This window comes from Hemiscyllium ocellatum, chromosome 23, assembly GCF_020745735.1.
Source record: "Hemiscyllium ocellatum isolate sHemOce1 chromosome 23, sHemOce1.pat.X.cur, whole genome shotgun sequence".
NCBI lineage: Eukaryota > Metazoa > Chordata > Chondrichthyes > Orectolobiformes > Hemiscylliidae > Hemiscyllium > Hemiscyllium ocellatum.
In genome coordinates, this window is record NC_083423.1 from 50,404,413 (window position 1) to 50,424,881 (window position 20,469).

The window sequence follows — 20,469 nt, forward strand, 5'->3', positions numbered from 1 at the left end:
CCTATAGTCTCTTTATCCTTGCAGCTAGGAGAAAGTGAGGGCTGGCGATGCTGGAGATCAGAGTCAAGAATGTGGTGCTGGAAAAACACAGCAGGTCAGGCAGCAACCGAGGAACAGGAGAATCAACGTTTCAGGCATCAGCCTTTCAGGAATGTGGGCACAAGTTCTCATCCCTGAAGAAGGGCTGATGCCTTAAACGTTGATTCTTCCGCTCCTCAGATGCACCTGACCTGCCGTGCTTTCCCAGCACCACACTCTCGATCCTTATCCTTGCAACTACATGTCCCTCAACCTCGCCAACTCCGATTCCTCCATCAAAGCACCTCCTTCCCGGTTGTGTCCCAAAGAGGCATCCGAGAATTTTATTTCTATGTTATCAGTTCATATAAATGGAATTTATTGTTCAGAGCAAGCTAGGCAGTGGGATTCATTTATTTATAGCACAGCTTTCTGATGCAGTCTATCATGTTAGTCCAAAGGCTTGTTATAATGAATTTGCCAGTGCATGACCCAAGAAATTACTGCACACTCATGGCTGATTTGTTTAGTTCCAAATTCCATATTCCCAAGTATGCCTGATCACCTTCGATCCCCTTGCTTTGTAATCTACATTAAGGGAGTCACCTTTTGCTTCTCTGCCCAGGATCACTTCCTGTCAGTGAGAGAGGTTTCGAAGGACTGGTTCATGGGATCATAGTTTTCTTTAACTACTGTTCAATTGTGTAACTCCTTACTGCAAGGGTGGGAAGCTGGTCATGTGATAAAAGGCATAATCACCCCAATTCAGTAAAATCTCCTTGCTACTTGTTCAATATTCTAAAGCCTACAACCATGTAGTTTGTATGTCAGTGTGTATTTCTTCATAACAAAGCTGGCAATGCTTTTGATTTAAGTGGGGATAATCTATTACAAAGACCTAATCTATAAAATTGGGGCTGACAAAGAAGGCATAACCATAAATCAGATGAATTTTGTGTCAAATCTGAGCAGACAACCTTTCATTTGTAAGAGACCTGTGGGAGCAGACATGCTCCAGAAATGTTTGTCTTTCTTGAAAACACCGACAGGCGACTGTAGTGGTGGTGAAACTGAGAACAACAGCAACTCTGAGCCTGCTGATCTCAAGACATGATTTCTGATCTCAAACAGTAAGAAATCTGGGCACATCCAGTGAGAAACTGGCATGTTACCGATGAATAGGAACAGTGCAGTCAGTTACAGTACAGGATGTTCTGAATCGAGCCACATGCTCAGCTGCCCTGTGAGCTGAGAGTGAGCCAGTTCAGCTAAGGATATTTCATGTTCCACATACCCTCTCCTCCCCCTCCACCTCTCTGTCTTTTACTCTGCAACATCAGAGGCTGATCATTCACCCAATGCATCAGACCTTATGGAATTCTATATGCAAAATTACTTGGTCATTCTGTTTTGTTTCCTTAAAGCACTTATGCAGATATAGCTTTTTTCATTTCTGCTCTTGCTGTCATAAATTATGGTGTCCTATCGCTGTCCACTCCTCCAAGTGTAAAATGATCTCAAAAGGGCACATCCCTTTCTTGTTCTGGCTCTGTCACAGCATTAATTGAAACAGTGTTAATTTTGCTGTCACACAGAATTTAGTTGAAGAGTAATTACTGTTGTACGGGATTTTGATTTGTTAGTTCTGATCAGTTTACGTAGAGTCATACAGCACTTATGTAGACTAGGACTCTTCAGTCCAACCAATCCATGCCAAACATAATCCCAAACTGCCTGCTCGTGGCCTATATCCCTTCAAACCTTTCCTATTCATGTACTTGTCTTTTCAATGTTGTCATTGTACCCACATCCACCACTTCTTCAGAATGCTCACTCCACACGCGAGCCAATCTCTGTGTAAAACGTTTGCCCCTCATGTCTTTTTGTTGAGTATTGTTTACAAAAGATACATTCTGTTGAAGCTTCTCATCTTGCATGCATCAGGGCAATTTGCAAGAATATAAAAGTAGAAGAAATACAATATTTACAAGTGAAAGAGGAGAGTGGTAATTGGTTGACAAAGGGGAATCTTACACACAGAGGCATTGCTGTGGAGATTGTATCCATGGTGATGATTGATCGTTAATTGCCAATTTTTGTTAAATTTAAACTGGGCAGGTTGATTCTGATTGTTCAAGGCATTGCCCTGAGAAATTAACCAGAGAATGGATATCACCTGTTCCGAGTTGAAACAAGTGTAATATGTGTCTATGTTTTGTCCATCTGCAAACAAAAGAGTCATGTGTATTAATATCTGTGTCTTCCTGTGCATACAAGTACACCACACTGAGAGTCCACTGACATTCCTAAATTGGTTGTTCTTTTATTGATGAATTGCCAGCCTTAGGTTGGGTTCCATGCAAAATGGGTCTTCAATGGAATGGCACCTAACCTACCCCTTGCAAATTTCCTGAGGGCGGCGCAGTGACTCGGTGGTTAGCACTGCTGCCTCACAAGACCAGAGACCTGAGTTTGATTCCACCTTCAGCTGACTGTCTGGGTAGAGTTTGTGTCTGCATGGGTTTCCTTTGAGTGTTCTGATTTGGTAAACAGTCCTGTTTAGGAGAATTTCACTGACATTTAAATTGTCACTTGGACTCGAGTAATGTCTTGACCAATCAGTGTCTGCTTACCCGGTTTAAAATTTCAACAAAGAATGGCAGTTAACTGCCAGTCATCATCTAACTGGTGAATGCTCCAAGATAATGCCTTCATCAATCAGAGTCCATTTGTCAACCAGTTAATTCCCTCTTGTCATAACGGAAAGAAGTTTTTTTTTCCCTATTTACATTGCCATTCCTTGAGAATTACCATGGTGAATGCAAGTCAAAAGGCTTCACCAAAATGTGTCTTTTATAGTGATACTCAAGTTGTGTACTACCAGATGACAGTCATCATGTTTTTGCTAAAGGAAGATTGTCTATTGTGCAAGTACTTTGTTACAAACCAGTTCTTCAAGAAGAATTGTGTCCATCATGACTTTGATTCACTTAAAGAATGTACTGGAGAATCAGGACATTTGTGATCGAAAGGTATATTGATATAGAATGTCATAGGTCATTAACAAATATCACAAAATATCAGCCAATATCATGTATATTTATTGTCTATTCTCGTTTTATCAAATTACCTGGTTTTAGAATATATGCCAATTTATTTTTACATAAAGCAAACTTTATGATATACGAAAGACTTAACGTGAGCATTAATAATTTAGTATATAAGTTTGCAACAATGTATGTTCTGCACTTTTATTTCTGGCATGCTTCTTCCCAAACTATCTTGTAAGACACCTCAAACTTCAATAGTAGAACAAACATCTCTGAGGACCACCCTCAAGTATGCCACAGTCCTGTGGAGAACTTTCCACAGTTCTAACTATTCTCAGGTAAAACCTTGGTATGTGGTCTCTTGACTTTGGAGATCTCAGGCCCTTGTGAGACAGTTCTGATACTTCCTGGTTGCTTTCTTTTGAAGCCATGATATGGAGGTGTCGGTGTTGGATTGGGTTGGACAAAGTCAGAAGTCACACAATGCCAAGTTATAGTCCAATTTTTGAAATCACAAGCTTTCAGAGCACTGGTGTCATGTGACATCTGCTTTTGACATGAGACATTGTAAATTCTCCCACTAGCTGCAAATTAGGCAAGCTTAAATTCACAAGAGTCACTTTGAGTTTAAATTTCACCCATCATCTATGCAAAAACAAAGTTGGTGTTCTACCCTGCTAATAGATCAGATGTGTAGAGCTGTTTTTTGTTTTGACTAAGTTTTTCCAGTGAGCTGGAAATCAAGTAAACTCCATTCTGCAGTTAAAAGCCTCTTCCAGTGAATACCTCAGAATCACAGAGCTATTACAGTACAGCAGAAAGTCATTCACCCCATTGTGCACACACTGGTTCATTCATTTAGCATTTTACATAATGCCATTCTTTTACCTTCCTCCCACAGTCTGATTACAGTCTAATTCCCTTCTGAATGCCTCAATTGAAGGGAAACCTCTCAGGCAATGTGTTCTAGACTTTGACAAACCACTGGCGAAAAACATCTTTCTCAAATCACTTTTACTTCTTTTGTCAATTACTTTAATCTATGCCCTCTTGTTCTCAATCCTTTTATGATTTGGAATTATTTCTCCTGACCTACTCTGTCACAATTTTGACTTCTGACTTTATTGAACAAACATAGAATCCCTACAGTGTGGGGCAGGCCATGAACCCTACTCCGACCCACCCCAGTCCCGTAATCCCACATTTCCCATGGTTAATCCACTTAATCTACACCTCCCTGGACACTCTGGACAATTCAGCATGGACAATTCGCCTAAACATCCACATCTTTGGACTGTGGAAGGAAACCGGAGCACCTGGAGGAAAACCATACACACATGGGGAAAATGTGCAAACTCCCCATGCTTTGTGGGCGGCACAGTGGTTAGCACTGCTGCCTCACAGCGCCAGAGACCCGGGTTCAATTCCCGCCTCAGGCGACTGACTGTGTGGAGTTTGCACGTTCTCCCTGTGTCTGTGTGGGTTTCCTCCGGGTGCTCCAGTTTCCTCCCACAGTCCAAAGATGTGCGGATCAGGTGAATTGGCCATGATAAATTGCCCGTAGTGTTAGGTAAGGGGTAAATGTAGGGGTATGGGTGGGTTGTGCTTCGGCGGGTCGGTGTGGACTTTTAGATTAGACTTACAGTGTGGAAACAGGCCCTTCGGCCCAACAAGTCCACACCGACCCGCCGAAGCGAAACCCACCCATACCCCTACATTTACCCCTTACCTAACACTACGGGCAATTTAGCATGGCCAATTCACCTGACCCGCACATCTTTGGACTGTGGGAGGAAACCAGAGCACCCGGAGGAAACCCACGCAGACACGGGGAGAACGTGCAAACTCCACACAGTCAGTCACCTGAGTCGGGAATTGAACCCGGGTCTCAGGTGCTGTGAGGCAGCAGTGCTAACCACTGTGCCACCGTGCCACCCACTTGTGGGGCCAAAGGGCCTGTTTCCACACTGTAAGTAATCTAATCTAAAAAAAAAATCTAATCCACACAGACAGTTGTCTAAGGATGGAATCAAACCCAAATCCTTGGTGCTGCATGACAGCAATACTAATCACTGAGCTTCTAACCTTCTAAACTGGCTTTCTCTTTCAGGTGTTTTGGCAACCTCTAAAGCCCAACATTTTAATTACATTTCCCTTACAATAATCGTCTTTGCATTATCTCTATAATATTACACACCATCAACTATCAGGACCATCTACAGGCCATGAGTTCTGAAATATTAAACTTGCTCTCAATTTAATGGATGGTTTGACTCAACACTTCTGTATATGGAGAAAGTGAGGACTGCAGATGCTGGAGATCAGAGTCAAAAAGTGTGGAGCTGGAAAAGCGCAGCCGGTCAGGCAGCATCCGAGGAGCAGGAGAGTCAACATTTTGAGCATTAGCTCTTCATTCCTGATGAGGAATGCTTATGCTCGAAGCATCGACTCTCATGCTCCCGGGATGCCGCCTGACGAGCTATGCTTTTCCAGCGCCACACTTTTTGAATCAACACGTTGTATTGTAGAGATGATGCTACATGATGGAAAATGATTTCACTTTGAAACCTCCGCAGTGAGTTGAACTCTTAACTCGAGTGGTGTTGGTTAACACTTGCTTATCTCTTGGTTCTTTCAGTTCTTTTAATACAGAGTCTTGGAACAGCAGTTACTCTCCCTCAGTTTTGATGACCATTGCCAAAAGCAGATCATTCTCAGCCTCCTACGCGGTTGCCACAAATAATCATGTGAATGCTAAAAGGCAGTTGCGGCAAGGTAAAACGCTATTTTTATTCTCTTAGTATATGTTTTTAAAATTAAGTTCAAGTGCTCTATTTCCCAGTGAGATGAAGTAGTTTCTCCCAATTTACAATAAGAAGATGATGGCATTGTGGTAGTGTCATTGCTATTGTCATTGAAAGGCCAGTGCTTTGGGGTGATGAGTTTGAATCCTACCAATGTGCCTGATGGAACTTGAATTCCATGGATAAATCTGGTCTTGGTAATAACCATTGATCCACCTGGTGCAGTACTGCCCACTAGAGAAGGAAATGTACCATCCTACCCCTTTTATATTATTCATTCACAGAATGTGGTCTTGACCAGCATTCATTTCTCATCCCTGATTGCCCTCTGGACAATTAAGAGTCAACTACATTGTTGTGGGTCTGGAGTCACGTGTAGGCCAGACCAGGTAAAGATTGCAAATTTCCTCCCTAAAGGATTTTAATGAACCAGATGGGCTTTTCTGACAATTGACAGTGGATTCATGGTCATCATTAATTACAGATTTTGTTTTTTTATTAAATTGAATTTAAGTTCCATTATCTGCTGTGGCAGGATTCAAACCCTTGGTCTCTGGATTAACAGTCCAGTGATAATATCACTAGCCCATTGCCTCCACTTATACAGTTGACTGTATAATGTTATAGTTGACTCTTCCCTGTCCTGAGAAGTGGCCTCTCAAGGCAGTCAGTTTGAGAGCAATGGGGAAAAATGGCGGCCTACTGGTGATGTCATTGGTCTAGTAACCAGAACTCCAGGCTATTGTTCTGCGGACATAGGTTTGAATCTAATTTTGAATTGAAGTTTTTAAAAAGTAATGGAACTAAAAGCTAGTTTAATAGCAACTGTGTAATCTTATCAACTGTTGCTCAAACCTATCTGGTTCACTAAAGTCCTTTCGGGAAGGAAATCTGTCATCCTTATCTGCTCTGGCCTACGGGTAACTCCAGACCCACAGAAATGGGGTTGACTCTTAACTGCCCTCTAAGTTATTAGAGATGGATGATCAATGCTGGTCTATCCAGTGAGGTCCATAGTCAATGACTGAATTTGTAAAAGTTAGGATGGGCAACCGGTGTTGGCCTTGATAGTGATGCCCAGATCCTAATAGCAAATGAAAAGAAAACAGTCTTGCTCTCGATACATTGAAAACATTTAGGTAAAATTTCCGTAATATCTTCTAACCTCCTGTGTTAAAAGTTGGTATTGCTTCAATTAGTTGTAGTTCCTTGTGCTGTTATGGAAATATCTGACCAGGACGCTGTTTCATTAGGTTACTCTTCAAGCATCACACCTCTCAACTCTCCGTGCCATTCACCCATCCAGGGGACTCCGGCTGGTAGTCCCACGAGCAAAACCTCAGCTGTTGAATTCCCGGACACAGCAGATATCCTGACTAAGCCAGGCCGTAATCCACATAAGCCCTTAACGTACACTCAGAGCGCACCAGATGTCACAGGGCAATACCGGAGTAGCTGCTTGGTGTGCAGTAGGTAAGGTATTTGGAATTACTTTTGCTGTGTTCCATTACATTTAATTTGCTGATCTCTTTGGAGATGGGACTCTTGCTTTTAAGGACATTGGGGTCAGTTTTGTCTGTGTTTGACGGTGTACAAATGGGCAGTAGCAAATCAACAATTCCTTAAGTAAAATTTGTTAGTATTACTGAGAAAAGAATGCATTGTTGAAGCTCTCTTTATCTTGTACTCACCTCAGCAGATGTCAGAATATCACGTTTCAAAAGAAGGGAAATTTTTACCACTTGAGGAAAGAGGATCAGTTTGCAGGTTGACTTTGTTTAGTCAAGGAATATACTTAGGGGAGATGACGGCTTAGTGGTATTATCACTGGATTGTTAATTTGGAGACCCAGGGAATGTGCTGGGGACCGAGATTGGAATCCTACCGTGGTGGATGGTGGAATTTGAATTCAATAAAATATCTGGAATTACGAGTCTAATGATGAGGATGTATCCATTGTATGGAAAAATTCATTTCATTCACTAATGTCCTCTAGAGAGGGAAACTTGATCTCACCTGATCTTGCGTGTGAGTCCAGAACCACAGCAAAGTGGTGGCTTCCTATTGCACTGTGACTAAATACTGGTCTAACCAATGACATCCTTATCCTGTGAATGAATTAAAAAAAAAGAGAAAGGCACAGTGCCTGATCAGGTTCTGTTTTCCTGCAGAGGAAAGGTCCCACTTCGAGTTACTTATTAAATCACGTGAAAGGGATGAGAAAGGGGCTGTTGATTTGCCATGATCTGTCATACACCGTCAAACAAAGTCAAAATTAGCCTCTGTGGAATTTGTTGAAATCCTTAAACTAAAAACCACCAAGAACTTACACTTGAGCATATGATGCTCCCTCAATTTTCATTGTTATATTCCCATTTTAACTGTTAAGCAGGTTTCCAAAGGCTTTACTTTCTGAGGACATTAAGCAGTCTTTGTCACAAGATGATATCATTTAGCATAGCTGTTTAAAGTAAGCAAGAAATCAATTTACATCATCTCCTGTCGAGAGACCAGTGGGATTGTGTGTAATGCTGGTTTCACACTCTGCACAATTTTACATGCTACTGAAGTCAATGATGAATAACAGCAGGTGTATAATTGACCTACCACTCAAACCAGTCAGCTAGTTTAAAATAAATCCCCTGACTGCCCCCAACCAGCCCCCACCTTACCTAAGCACCATGACTGGAGTTTCTGGTTTGGTTAGAACAGCAAGTCAGAGGTGGCAATTTCTGTTTTAATTCCCACATGTTTTCACCACACTATTTTGTAAGGTTTTCCCATTTAATTTACTTAAGTAACATCAACTAGTCCTCCTCATCTATCTTGGCCTTTCTACAGCTTTTGCTGTGGTTGCCTGCACCATCATTCTCGAGCACCTCTCCACCATCATCCAGTGAGGTGGGACTGCTCTCAGCATGTTCCATGCTAACCTATCTCATCATGGCCAGACAATCATTGACCATAGACTCCCTTTCTATGCTCACCTCATTCCTAAGGTGCCCTCCAAAGATCTATCCTTGACTTCCTTCTATATCTCATCTTCATGCTTCCCCTTGGGGATAACATGGGAAAACATACTGTCAGTTCCCACACGTACACTGGCGTCACCCAGCTCTCTCAAACCACTCTGCTGTTTCAGCACTTCTCCAACGTCCATAGGCAGAAACCATTTCCACCTGAGTTTTGGGGAGGGTGAAGCCATTGACCTTCAGTCTCCATTCCCTTGCTCATGTCTCTCTCACTTTCCCTGGTGGAAGCAGGCTGTTCATAATCTTGATGTAAAATTTGACCCAACAATGAGCTTCCCACTGCATAACTGTGATCATGAAGACCCCCATGTAATTCCATCTTCATAAAACTGCCCAACCCCATTCCAGTCTTAGCTCAGCTCAAACCCTCATCCATGTCTTTGTTATCTCTCTACTTGACTATTCCAACATATTCCCAGACTATATCCCATCTGGTGTTGTGTGATTTTTAACTTTGTATATCCCATATCATACACCTTGTAAGTTTGAGGTAATTGATTGTTCTGACCTCCAACTAAACTCTCACTGTTCATGCAACAATCCTGTGCTTGCAGACCTACTGTTAATGAGTGCTTGATTTTAAAGTTTTTGCCCTTTTTTCAAATCCATCAAACTGCCTCACACCTTCCCTAGCTCTCTAACCTTCTCCAACCCCACAATTTTCCGCTCCAAGATTTTTAAGCTTATCTTATTCTAGCCCCTTGCACATCTCCAATATCATCACTCCTCCATTGGGTTGCAATGGTGTCAGCTGCCTCGCCTCGATCTCATCTTCTTTGCTCACCTTTAGTATGTTCATAAAAAACTATTTCTTTAATCAACATTTTAGTCATCTGCTCTATTAGCACCTTAAATGATTGGGAACACATATTTCCTTTGTAATAAAATACCCTGAGACTTTTCAGTATCTCAGTGCTATATAAATCCAAAACAAAAACCATAATTGCTGGAAAAGCTATGTGGATCTGGCAGCATCAGTGGAGAGAAAGCAAAGTTGACGTCTCAGGTGAAGTGACCCTTCCTCTGTTTTTGCTTCTGATCTACAGCAGTTCTTTTGGTGTCTGCATAAGTCCAACAACACTCAACATTAGATCCATTCAGTAACGATTAAGTCCTTCTCAGTCTTTCACTGTTGTATTTTATTGTTTTGTATATATGTTATATCTTCGAAGTGATGTTTAGTAATTCAGTCACTAAAGTAAAGGGATTGGCATTTACTTGCAAAGAAGATTGCAGCTTCTTTACCTGCCAGACAGTTGAATCCCTTTCATAGAGAGCAACACAACAGCTACACTCTTGTGGTCTGTGAGGAAGAAAGCCATCTTCAGCGGTAACAAAAAAAAACTCTGACGTATTGTCCAACTATTGGAGAATCAGCTATTCAGTTCCATTGGCAGATTCATAGAACTGAATGCTAAGCATTTGCAACCCTGTCCATTTAGTCATTGCCCAAGTGAGATACCCTGTCCAGGCACGTCCACGTGCCCAGGGCTATCTTTCCCTTTTGCCTGGCTACCACTTTACAGATTCTTTTGGCTTCTTTAGAAATGATTAGGGGCTGCACAAAGAGATTCAACGTTCCTTGGTGATGTTGTTTATTCAAGAAAACACCTGCTTTATGTTAGTTTGATCTGAACCTGTACTGGAAGCATAGTTGATGTAATCCTCATTGTTGGTGGTTTCTGAAATGCTGGCAGGCAATTGGATTGTTTAGGAAAGAACATTTCTGCTTCTGCACCTTTTCCAGAAATCGTGAACGACAAAATGTAGCTGCTATCTAATGTAAATCTGTTTGGAAAGATTCTAGAACATTGCAAACAAATAACCCAACAACTCATTAACTCAGCAAACAAAAGTGGACAAAGGTGAAATCTCTCCTATCCATTGCAGCATCTCATCAACTTACTTTAATAGCACTCCGATAATAAAACATATTTGATGAGTTGGAATGAGGCCATTGTGTAAAATAACTACTAGTTAACTATTACATATCATTAAGATGAAGGGATATGCCTTTAGCAACTGCCTTTTTATAGCTTTGGAACCCATTAAGTGTTTCTGAAGTGCAATCACAAATGTGAAACCCAACACTTGGAGATCTTAAAGCAGCAACTGAACTAAATGGCCAGTTGATATGAGGCTGTATTTGTTGCAGGAACAATGTCGGTCAAAATAATAGGAGAGATGATTGTTCTTCTTTGAACAGCAGGACTTAGGTACAAAATCCAGATTGGCATGTCATGACAGTACCATGGGGAGACTCCATTAATAGAGGTGCAGGGATCCCTGAAATAGATCCTGGTTAAAGTGATGACTAGTCTGGGGCTTTTTTTCCTGGAACGTCAGAGGCTGAGGTGTGACCTTATAGAGGTTTATAAAACCATGAGGGGCATGAATAGGATAAATAGTCAAGGTCTTTTTCACAGAGTGGGGGAGTCCAAAACTAGAGGGCATAGGTTTAAAATGAGAGGGAAAACATTTAAAAAGGGACCTGAGGGGCAACTTTTTCACACTGAGGGTGGTGTGCATATGGAACAAGCTGCAAGAGGAAGACGTGGAGACTGGTACAATTACAACATTTGCAGGATGTGCAGACAGGTGCATGGAGAGGAAGGGGGTCAAGGGATATAGGCCAAATGCTGGTAAAAGGAACTAGGTCAGATTGGGATGTCTGCTTGGCGTGGACAAGTTGGATAGAAGGGTCTGTTTCCATGCTGTATGACTCTGTGACTCTTTGAAATGGGTGCTCATCCTTGTGTGCACTATATCCTGCCAGCAACATACAATGAAAGCTGGAGGTGTGCTGCAAAACTGCAGCATTGAAGTGGTGAGCCATCGGCTGGAGCTACGCCATGAGCAGGGGGAGGATGGTACATTTCTGAAACCAACCTCCGCCAGCAGGGGAATTGTGGGTCAGCAATTCCCACAGAACGTGCCCTGTGACTCCTGCCTGAGGTCAAGGCCTGGAGGAGCAAGCTACAAGCTGGAGTCACCACTCCGACTTGAATGTCAGGAATTCTCGACGACAACTGACAGGTGGCAGAGTGGGAGAATACATTCTAATGATGTGAGGTTAGGTGCCAGTGCCTACAAGTGGATGCGAGTAGACCTCTCACCGCTCGCTAGTGAGACTCCCATCTCACTTTTCACAACTCAGTTGGAGAAACAGATATGGTTTTCTTGAATCAGAAATCTTATTTCTACCAACCTCATTGTGGTTTCCCTAAAGACTCACCATTGGCCATGTTGTCCAGGGGCTGGGAGGATTCCACCCAGTCATATCTGGCTCTTTTATCTTGTTGTGTCAGTATGTTGTGTATCCATTTGCTTGTCATTTTTATTTTTATAGAATCCCTACATTGTGGAAACAGGCACTTGGCCCAACAAGTCCACACCAACCCTCCAACAGCATCCCACCCAGACCTATCCACCTACTCTATTACTCTACATTTACCCCTAACTAATGCACTTAACCTTCACATCCCTGAACATTATGGGCAATTTAGCCAATTCTCCTAAAGTGCACATCTTTTGGACTGTGGGAGGAACACAGTGCACCTGGAGGAAACCCACACAGACACAGGGAGAACATGCAAACTCCACACAGACAGTCATCCAGGGCTAGAATCGAACCTGGGTCCCTGGCACTGTGAGTAAGTCACGCTGAGCGACTGTGCCACCCAGTCGGTAATGTTGACAGGGTGATTGGGACTGACAGCACTGCTTCAAACACTTTACCTCTCCTCAGATTTGATTGCTACTTAAAGCAGGGTAGTGTGTTGATTTGCTCCATGATGGTTCAGCTGGGTTCATTGTGTGAATGTAACACTAAGTCATAATGATGACTCACTGATTAGCATTAAGAGTCTCAGGCAGGGACAGCAATGAGACTGCCGTCAGAAGCCTGAAGTGGGATTCCTGATGAAGGGCTCTGGCCCGAAACGTCGAATTTCCTGTTCCTTGAATGCTGCCTAACCTGCTGTGCTTTAACCAGCAACACATTTTCAACTGTGATCTCCAGCATCTGTAGACCTCATTTTTTACCCAATTCACAGTCGACATGGCTCTTTAAAGGCACATTATTATCACATCTCATTGGGAGTGAGCCACTGCCTCCAAAGAACCAGAGTTGCTTTGTGTGTTCTGCCTATCGATGTACTTATTCTATTCTCTGTTCGGAGAGGATTCATCAGAGGGCATAGAAGGTTTGAGTTATAAAGAAAAGCTGGGACATTTTCACTGGAGTGTAGGAGGTTGAGGGATGGACCTTATAGAGGTTTATAAAATCATGAGGGGTATTGATAGGGTTAATGATAGTTGTCTTTTCGCTATGATGGGCATTTCAAGACTAGAGGGCATGTTTGTAAGGTGAGGGGGGGGAGATTTAAAAAAGACATAAAGGGCAAATTTTATACTCAGAGGGTGGTTTGTGTGTGGAATGAACTTCCTGAGGAAGTGGTGGCTGTGAGCACAGTTATAATGTTTAAAAGACACTTGTATAAATACATGAACAGGAAAGGTTTGGAGGGATATGGGTCAGGAGGAGACAGGTGGGATTAGTTGAGTTTGGGATTATGATAGGCATGGACTGATTGGATGGAAAGATCTGTTTCTATGCTGTAAGATGTCTCTGACTATAACTACTTGTATTGTGGCAAGATGCTTTCATTTTCCCAACGTTAATCCTAATCAATATTGCCATTGGATATTTGCTGATAGACCAACTGAGAGTTGTGTAAGAGCAGGAGAATATGGATCCTTTCTTTCTGTCCACCTCTTTGCCAACGCTCATTCTCTTCACTGAATCTTAGAGTCATAGAAAATCACAACATAGAAAGATACCCTTTGACACATCATGTCCTTGCTAGTTAAGATGCACAGTCTACTCTAATCCTATTTCCAAGCACTTTATCCTTAGCTGTGTATGCTGTGGCACTTCAAGTGTTCACCGAAATACTTCTTAAATGTTGTAAAGGTTCCCGCCTTTACCATCCTTTCATGTAGTGAGTTCCAGGTGCCAACCACCCTCTGGCTGAAAGGCTTTTGCCTTAAATGTCCTCTAAGCCTCCTGCATCTCACAATAAGTTTATGCCCCCTGGTAATTGACCCCTCCACTAAGGGAAAATGTTTATACTTATTGAAGCAACTACATACCTTGATAATTTTGTACAGCTCAGTCAGGTTGGCCATCAACATCTCTGTTGTAAGGAAGATAACTGCAGCCTATCCAGTCTCTTTTCATTGCTCAATCACTTCATCCCAGGCCTTTGCCTGTGAAATCTCCTCTACACCCTCTCTAGTGGAATCACATCTTTCCTCTCATGTGATGACCAGAACATTTTACCTATTTACTTATGGGCGAGTTCATAGGGCCAGCACTTATTGCCCATCCCCAGTTGTCCTTGAGAAGGTGATGGTGAGCTGCCTTCTTGAACTGCTGCAGTGCCCTTAGGGTGGGAATTCCAGGAATTTTACCAAGTGTCATGAAGTCAGGCTTGGAGGGGAACTTTCAGGGGTGGTGTTCCCCTGTATCTAATGCCCCTGTTCTTCGAGATAGAAGTGGTCATGGGTTTGAAAGGTGCTGCCTGAGGATCTTTGGTGCAGGGCATCTTGTAGAGTGTACACATTGCTGTTACTGAGTAGCGGTGGTGGAGTGAGTGGATGCTTGTGGATGTAGTGCCCATCAAGTGGGCTGCTTTGACCTGGATGGTGTTGGGACTGTCCCCATCCAGGCAAATGGGGAGTATTCCATCACACTCCTGAACTTGTGCCTTGCAGATAGTGAACAGGCTTTGGGCAGTCAGGAAGTGAGGTACCCTCTGCAAGATTCCGAGCCTCTGACTTGCTCCTTAGCCATTGTGTTTATGTGGTGAGTCTAACTGAGTTTCTGGTCAATGTTAACTTCCAGGATGTTGATAGTGGGGAATACTGCAAAGAGTACTTCAGCTGTTGCTTAACTAACACCCTGTACATTTTCATCATAACCTTCCATCTCTTTTTTTTCAATGCCTCAGCCAATGAAGGCAAGTACTCCACGTGCCGCCTTAACTATTCTATCTACTTGGTCTGCTGCCTTCAAGGAGCAATGTAAATGCACACCAAGGTCCTATTGAGTCAGAGACATGTACAGCCCAGAAACAGATCCTTTGGGCCAACTTGTGCACGCCGACCAAATATCGCAACCCAATCTAGTCCCAACACGGCCCATATCCCTCCAAACCCTACCTATTCATATACCCATCCTTTTAAATGTTGCAATTGTACCAGCCTACACCACTTTCTCTGGCAGCTCATTCCATACATGCACTCCCTCTGCATGAAAATGTTACCCCTTAAGCCCCTTTTATATCTTTCCCCTCTCACCCTAAACTTATGCCATCTCGTTCAGGACTCCCCCACCCCAGGGAAAAGACCTTGTCTATTTACCTTATCCATGCCCCTCATAATTTTATAAACCTCCATAAGGTCACCCCTCAGCCTCCAATGTTCCAAGGAAAAATCCCAGCCTATTCAACCTCTCTCTATAGTTTAAATCCTCGAACCCTGACAACATCCTTGTAAATCTTTTCTGAACCCTTTGAAGCTTCACAATGCCTTTTCAATAGGAAGGAGACCAGAATTGCATGCAATATTCCAATAATGGCCAAACCAATGTCCAGATACAGCCACAACATGATCTCCCAACTTCTGTAGGAGAAAGTGAGGACTGCAGAGGCTGGAGATCAGAGAACACCTCTGGGACACCCGCACCAACCAACCCAACTGCCTAGTGGCTGAACACTAACTCCCCCTCCCAATCCGCCAAGGACATGCAGGTCCTTGACCTCCTCCATCGCCAGACCATAGCAACACGACGCCTGGAGGAAGAGTGCCTCATCTTCTGCCTAGGAACCCTCCAACCACAAGGGATGAATGCAGATTTCTCCAACTTCCTCATTTCCCCTCCACACACCTTATCTTAGTCCCAACCTTCAGACTCAGCACCGCCTTCTTGACCCGCAATCTTCTTCCTGACCTCACCGCCCCACCCCTCTCCAGCCTATCACCCTCACCTTAACCTCCTTCCACCTCTCGCATTCCCAACACCCCTCCCCTAAGTCCCTCCTCCCTACCTTTTATCCTAGCCTGCTTGGCACACCCTCCTCATTCCTGAAGAAGGGCTTATGCCCGAAACGTCGATTCCCCTGCTCCTTGGATGCTGCCTGACCTGCTGCGCTTTTCCAGCAACACATTTTTCAGCTCCCTACTCCTGTACTCAATATTCTGACCGATAAAAGAAAATATACCACTATCCTATCTACCTGCGACTCTACTTTCAAGGAGCTATGAACCTTGCACTCCACGGTCTCTTTATTCAGCAACACTCCCTAGGATCTTACCATTAAGTGTATAAGTCCCTCTAAGATTTGCTTTCTCAAAATGCAGCAGCTCGCGTTTATCTAAATTGAACTCCACCTGTCACTTCTCAGCCCATTGACCCATAGAACATAGAATGTAGAACATAGAAAAATACAGCACAGTACAGGCCCTTCGGCCCTCGATGTTGCGCCGATCCAAGCCCACCTAACCTACACTAGTCCACTTTCCTCCATATGCCTATCTAATGCCTGTTTAAATGCCTATAAAGAGGGAGAGTCCACCACTGTTACTGTCAGGGCATTCCATGAACTCACGATTCGCTGAGTAAAGAATCTACCCCTAACATCAGTCCTATACCTACCTCCCCTTAATTTAAAGCTATTCCCGCTCGTGATATCTGACTCCATACGTGGAAAAAGGTTCTCATGGTCAACCCTATCTAAACCATCTGATCAAGATCCCACTGTAATCTAAGGTAACCTTCTTTGCTGTCCATTACACCTCCAATTTTGGTGTCATCTGCAAACTTACAACTATATCACTTATGCTCACATCCAAATCATTTATGTAAATAATGAAAAGTAGTGAACCCAGAACCGAAGCTTGTGGCACTCCACTGGTCGCATGCCTCCAGTCAGCAAAACAATCCTCCCACCACCACCCTCTGAGCCATTTCTGTACCCAAGTGGCTAGTTCTGCCTGTATTCCATGAGATCTAACCTTGTTAACCAGTTTCCCATGGGGATCCTTATCGAACACCTTACTGAAGTCCATATTGATTACGTCCACTGCTCTGTCCTCATCAATCCTCTTTGTTACTTCTTCGAAAAACTCAATCAAGTTTGTGAGACATGATTTCCCATGCACAAAGCCATGTTGACTATCCCTAATCAGTCCTCGCCTTTCCAAATGCATGTACATCCTGTCCCTCAGGATTCCCTCCAACAATTTGCCCATCACCGACCTCTAGCTCACTGGTCTATAGTTCCTTGGCTTGTCTTTACCACTTTTCTTAAACAGTGGCACCACGTTAGTCAAACTCAAGTTTTCAGGCACCTTACCTGTGACTATCGATGATACAAATATCTCAGCAAGAGGCCCAGCAATCTAGCTTCCCACAGAGTTCTCAGGTACACTTGATCAGGTCCTGGGGATTTATCCACTTTTATGCATTTCAAGACATCCAGCACTTTCTCCTCTGTAATATTGACATTTTTCAAGATGTCACCATCTATTTCCCTACAGTCTATATCTTCCATGTCCTTCTCCACAGTAAACACTGATGTTCTCCCTTGCCTTGTTAGTCCTCCCAAAATCAAGAATTTCACACTTTTCAGGGTTAAACTCCATCTGACCAGTCTGTTTTTATCTTCCTGTCATCTGAAGCTAAGAACACCTGCAACCCTTTCCTGGTCTGCTGTAACTGTGACTCGAGACTGACAACATTGACACTTCACTTCCTTCTGGATAATTAGGGATGGGCAATAAATGCTGAATAAGCCAGTGACACCCATGGATGAATAATCAAAAAAGACTATGTTTGTCCTCATTCAATAAAGTTACAGGCAGCATTTCCTTGCCTGCTTGAGAACGAGGGCCATTTTAGAGCATTGTATGTGGGAAAGTGTTAATATATTTCAAAATGTATGACCCTGGAAAGTTACAAGCAAATAAAAGCAATGATTACATCTGAAATTTTAACTTGTCGACTGAGATTGCTCATAAACTCTCCATGTTTACACACTCGCCTTTACTAGATTAAGCATCATTCACAAATTCAATTTGACTGTCCTATCTCATAAACTTGAGTGCTTCACAGATAATGTAAAATAATCTGCTCAGTCTATCTAGATGTTTCCAAAGATGGCAAAGATGTATTTCCTTCTAATTAATATGCAATATAAAACAGTACAACGCAAGAACAGAACATTGTACCGGACATGGTGCCAAATTAAACTAATCCCTTCTGCCTGCCCTTCTGTCCAGATCCCTCCATTCCTTGCATATTCATGTGTTTACCTAAAAATTCCTTAAACACCCCTATCATACCTCCCTCTGCACCTGGCAGTGCATTTCAGACTACTACCACACTCTGTGTAAAAAACATGCCCCTCGCAACTCCTTTGAACTTTCCCTCTCTCACCTTAAATGTCTGCCCTCTAGTTTTAGACATTTCAATTCTAGGGAAAAATCTTCTGACCGTCAACTCTGTCTATGCATCTCATAATTTTATGAACTTCTGTCAAGTCTCCTCTCAGCCTCCACTGTTCTGGAGAAAACAACCTGAGAAAGGTATGCTGGTCTGCACATTGTTGGCCTACCTAGCACAGTAATTATCCTTGTCTTGTCTTCACTTTGTGGAATTGTAGAACAGATACACACCATTTGACCCATCATGTCTGTCCTAGCTCTCTACAGGCATTCAGTTAATCCCACTCATTGGCCATTTGCCCATAACCACGTAATTATTGTCTTTTCAGATGCTCATTCCCTTTCGAAACCATAGTCGAATCAGCCTCCGTGAGATTTCTGAGCCATTTAGTCCTGATCCTGAATGCTTACTGTGAGACTAAGTTTTCCATCATGTCACTGTTGGTTCTTTTGCCAGTCATCTTAAACTTGTGCTGTCTGGTTCTCAACTGTTCCACTAATGGGAACAGTTACTGTCTGTATACCCTGTCTCGACTCTTGATTCTGCATTGCTGCATCAAATCTCCTCTCAGACCCCTCCAGAGAAACAATCCTGGCTTCTCTAGTCTGTTCACATAAGGTACAATTACAGCATTTAAAAAGCATCTGGATGGCTATATGAATAGGAAGGGTTTAGAGGGATATGGGCCAAGTGCTGGCAAATGGGACTAGATTAGGTTAGGATAACTGGTCAGCATGGACAAGTAGGACCAAAGGGTCTGTTTCCATGCTGCACGTCTCTATGACTCTAGAACTCAAGTCTCCCAGTTCCTGGAAACCTTCCCATAAACCCTTTCTGCAACAGCTTTGAAGCCATTGCATTAAAGAGAGGGGGAGGTAAACAAGGGAATTATGAATGGCAGGCCATGGCGGAAGAGAAGCTGAAAAATGTGAGAAAGAGGTCAGAGGGTGGCAGAGAATGGGAAGGCTGTGCTGTGCTGTGTCCCGACGAAGGATGGATGCTGACCTGAAACATCAGATTTCACGCTCCCTTGTCCGATGCTATCTGACCTGCTGTGATTGTACAGCTCTACATTTTATTGACCCATGTGATGTGATAATAGGCTGGAGAATGGCTGAATATGGGTTGGCTGTGCTAAACGCAATCAGTGTCATTACAGGATAGTGCGTGCGTGCGTGTGCTGAGCCTTGCTTGAACACTGCAGCAGGGAACACAGTGGTCTGGTAAAGTGGCTGGTGATTGGAAGCTTTGGGACCTTTTTACAGCCTATGAGCTCTGGGGTCCTGATCACTGCTTGTGCGAGCATAGACTTTAGAAAGATCATTATTATCTGTCTGTTGTCTTCATCAGTAAAGAATTAGCCAAGTGTAAGGAATTGAAGGGGAGAGACATCAGGGCTAATTGCAATAATGAAAGTAGGGAATGCAAGCATAAAGCTATTGTACGTGACCTCCCCCCAGCACTGAAAGAACATTTATTTGAACAAGGTTTGCCATTAATATCTTGGAGCAATCGTTCACCCAGCTCCTTCCTCTGTTGTGAATGAGATAACAGACAGTGCACATTCTACATCTCCCACATTCCCATGTTCTACCCCTGTGCACATTCTACCCCGAGTTACCTGACGAAAAAGCAGAGCTTGGAAAACTTATACTTTCAAATAAACCTGTTGGTCTTTGTCCACCCCAATCCAACACTGGCCTCGCCACATCATGGCTACCTCTCCGATGTAAGAGGCGATTGGGTTAGATGTCTAGCCATCAATTCAAAGGCTAAATTAAGTTGTTAGCATAACATATCAGACAGTTTATTTGTCACATGACACAGAACATGGTATAACTTCACCCATTGTCATGATACACACTGCAAATTGTTTCTGTAACCACCAGAACTATGTCACATCAGGCACTGAAGATAACACACTAAGGAATGCCTCTGTAGTAAGTGTATATAAGATAAACATTTGGACAGGATGGTAATGATAGTAATGTACCCTCCAATTTCCAAACTGGATCACGGAGCTGCAGTTATCAATATACTCTCTTTAATGAACA

The 20,469-nt window shown here is 43.0% G+C and overlaps 1 protein-coding gene across 3 annotated transcripts in view; it reads left to right on the forward strand.

Moving 5' to 3' along the window:
* The window catches only part of pde3a (phosphodiesterase 3A, cGMP-inhibited), a 481,350-nt gene that overhangs the window by 386,460 nt on the left and 74,421 nt on the right, over positions 1–20,469 (forward strand). For all 3 annotated transcript variants that reach the window (XM_060842973.1, XM_060842975.1, XM_060842976.1), the window contains 2 exons: positions 5,707–5,843; positions 7,126–7,345. In XM_060842973.1, coding sequence (XP_060698956.1) covers positions 5,707–5,843; positions 7,126–7,345 — 357 coding nt within the window. The remainder of the gene's footprint in view (positions 1–5,706; positions 5,844–7,125; positions 7,346–20,469) is intronic.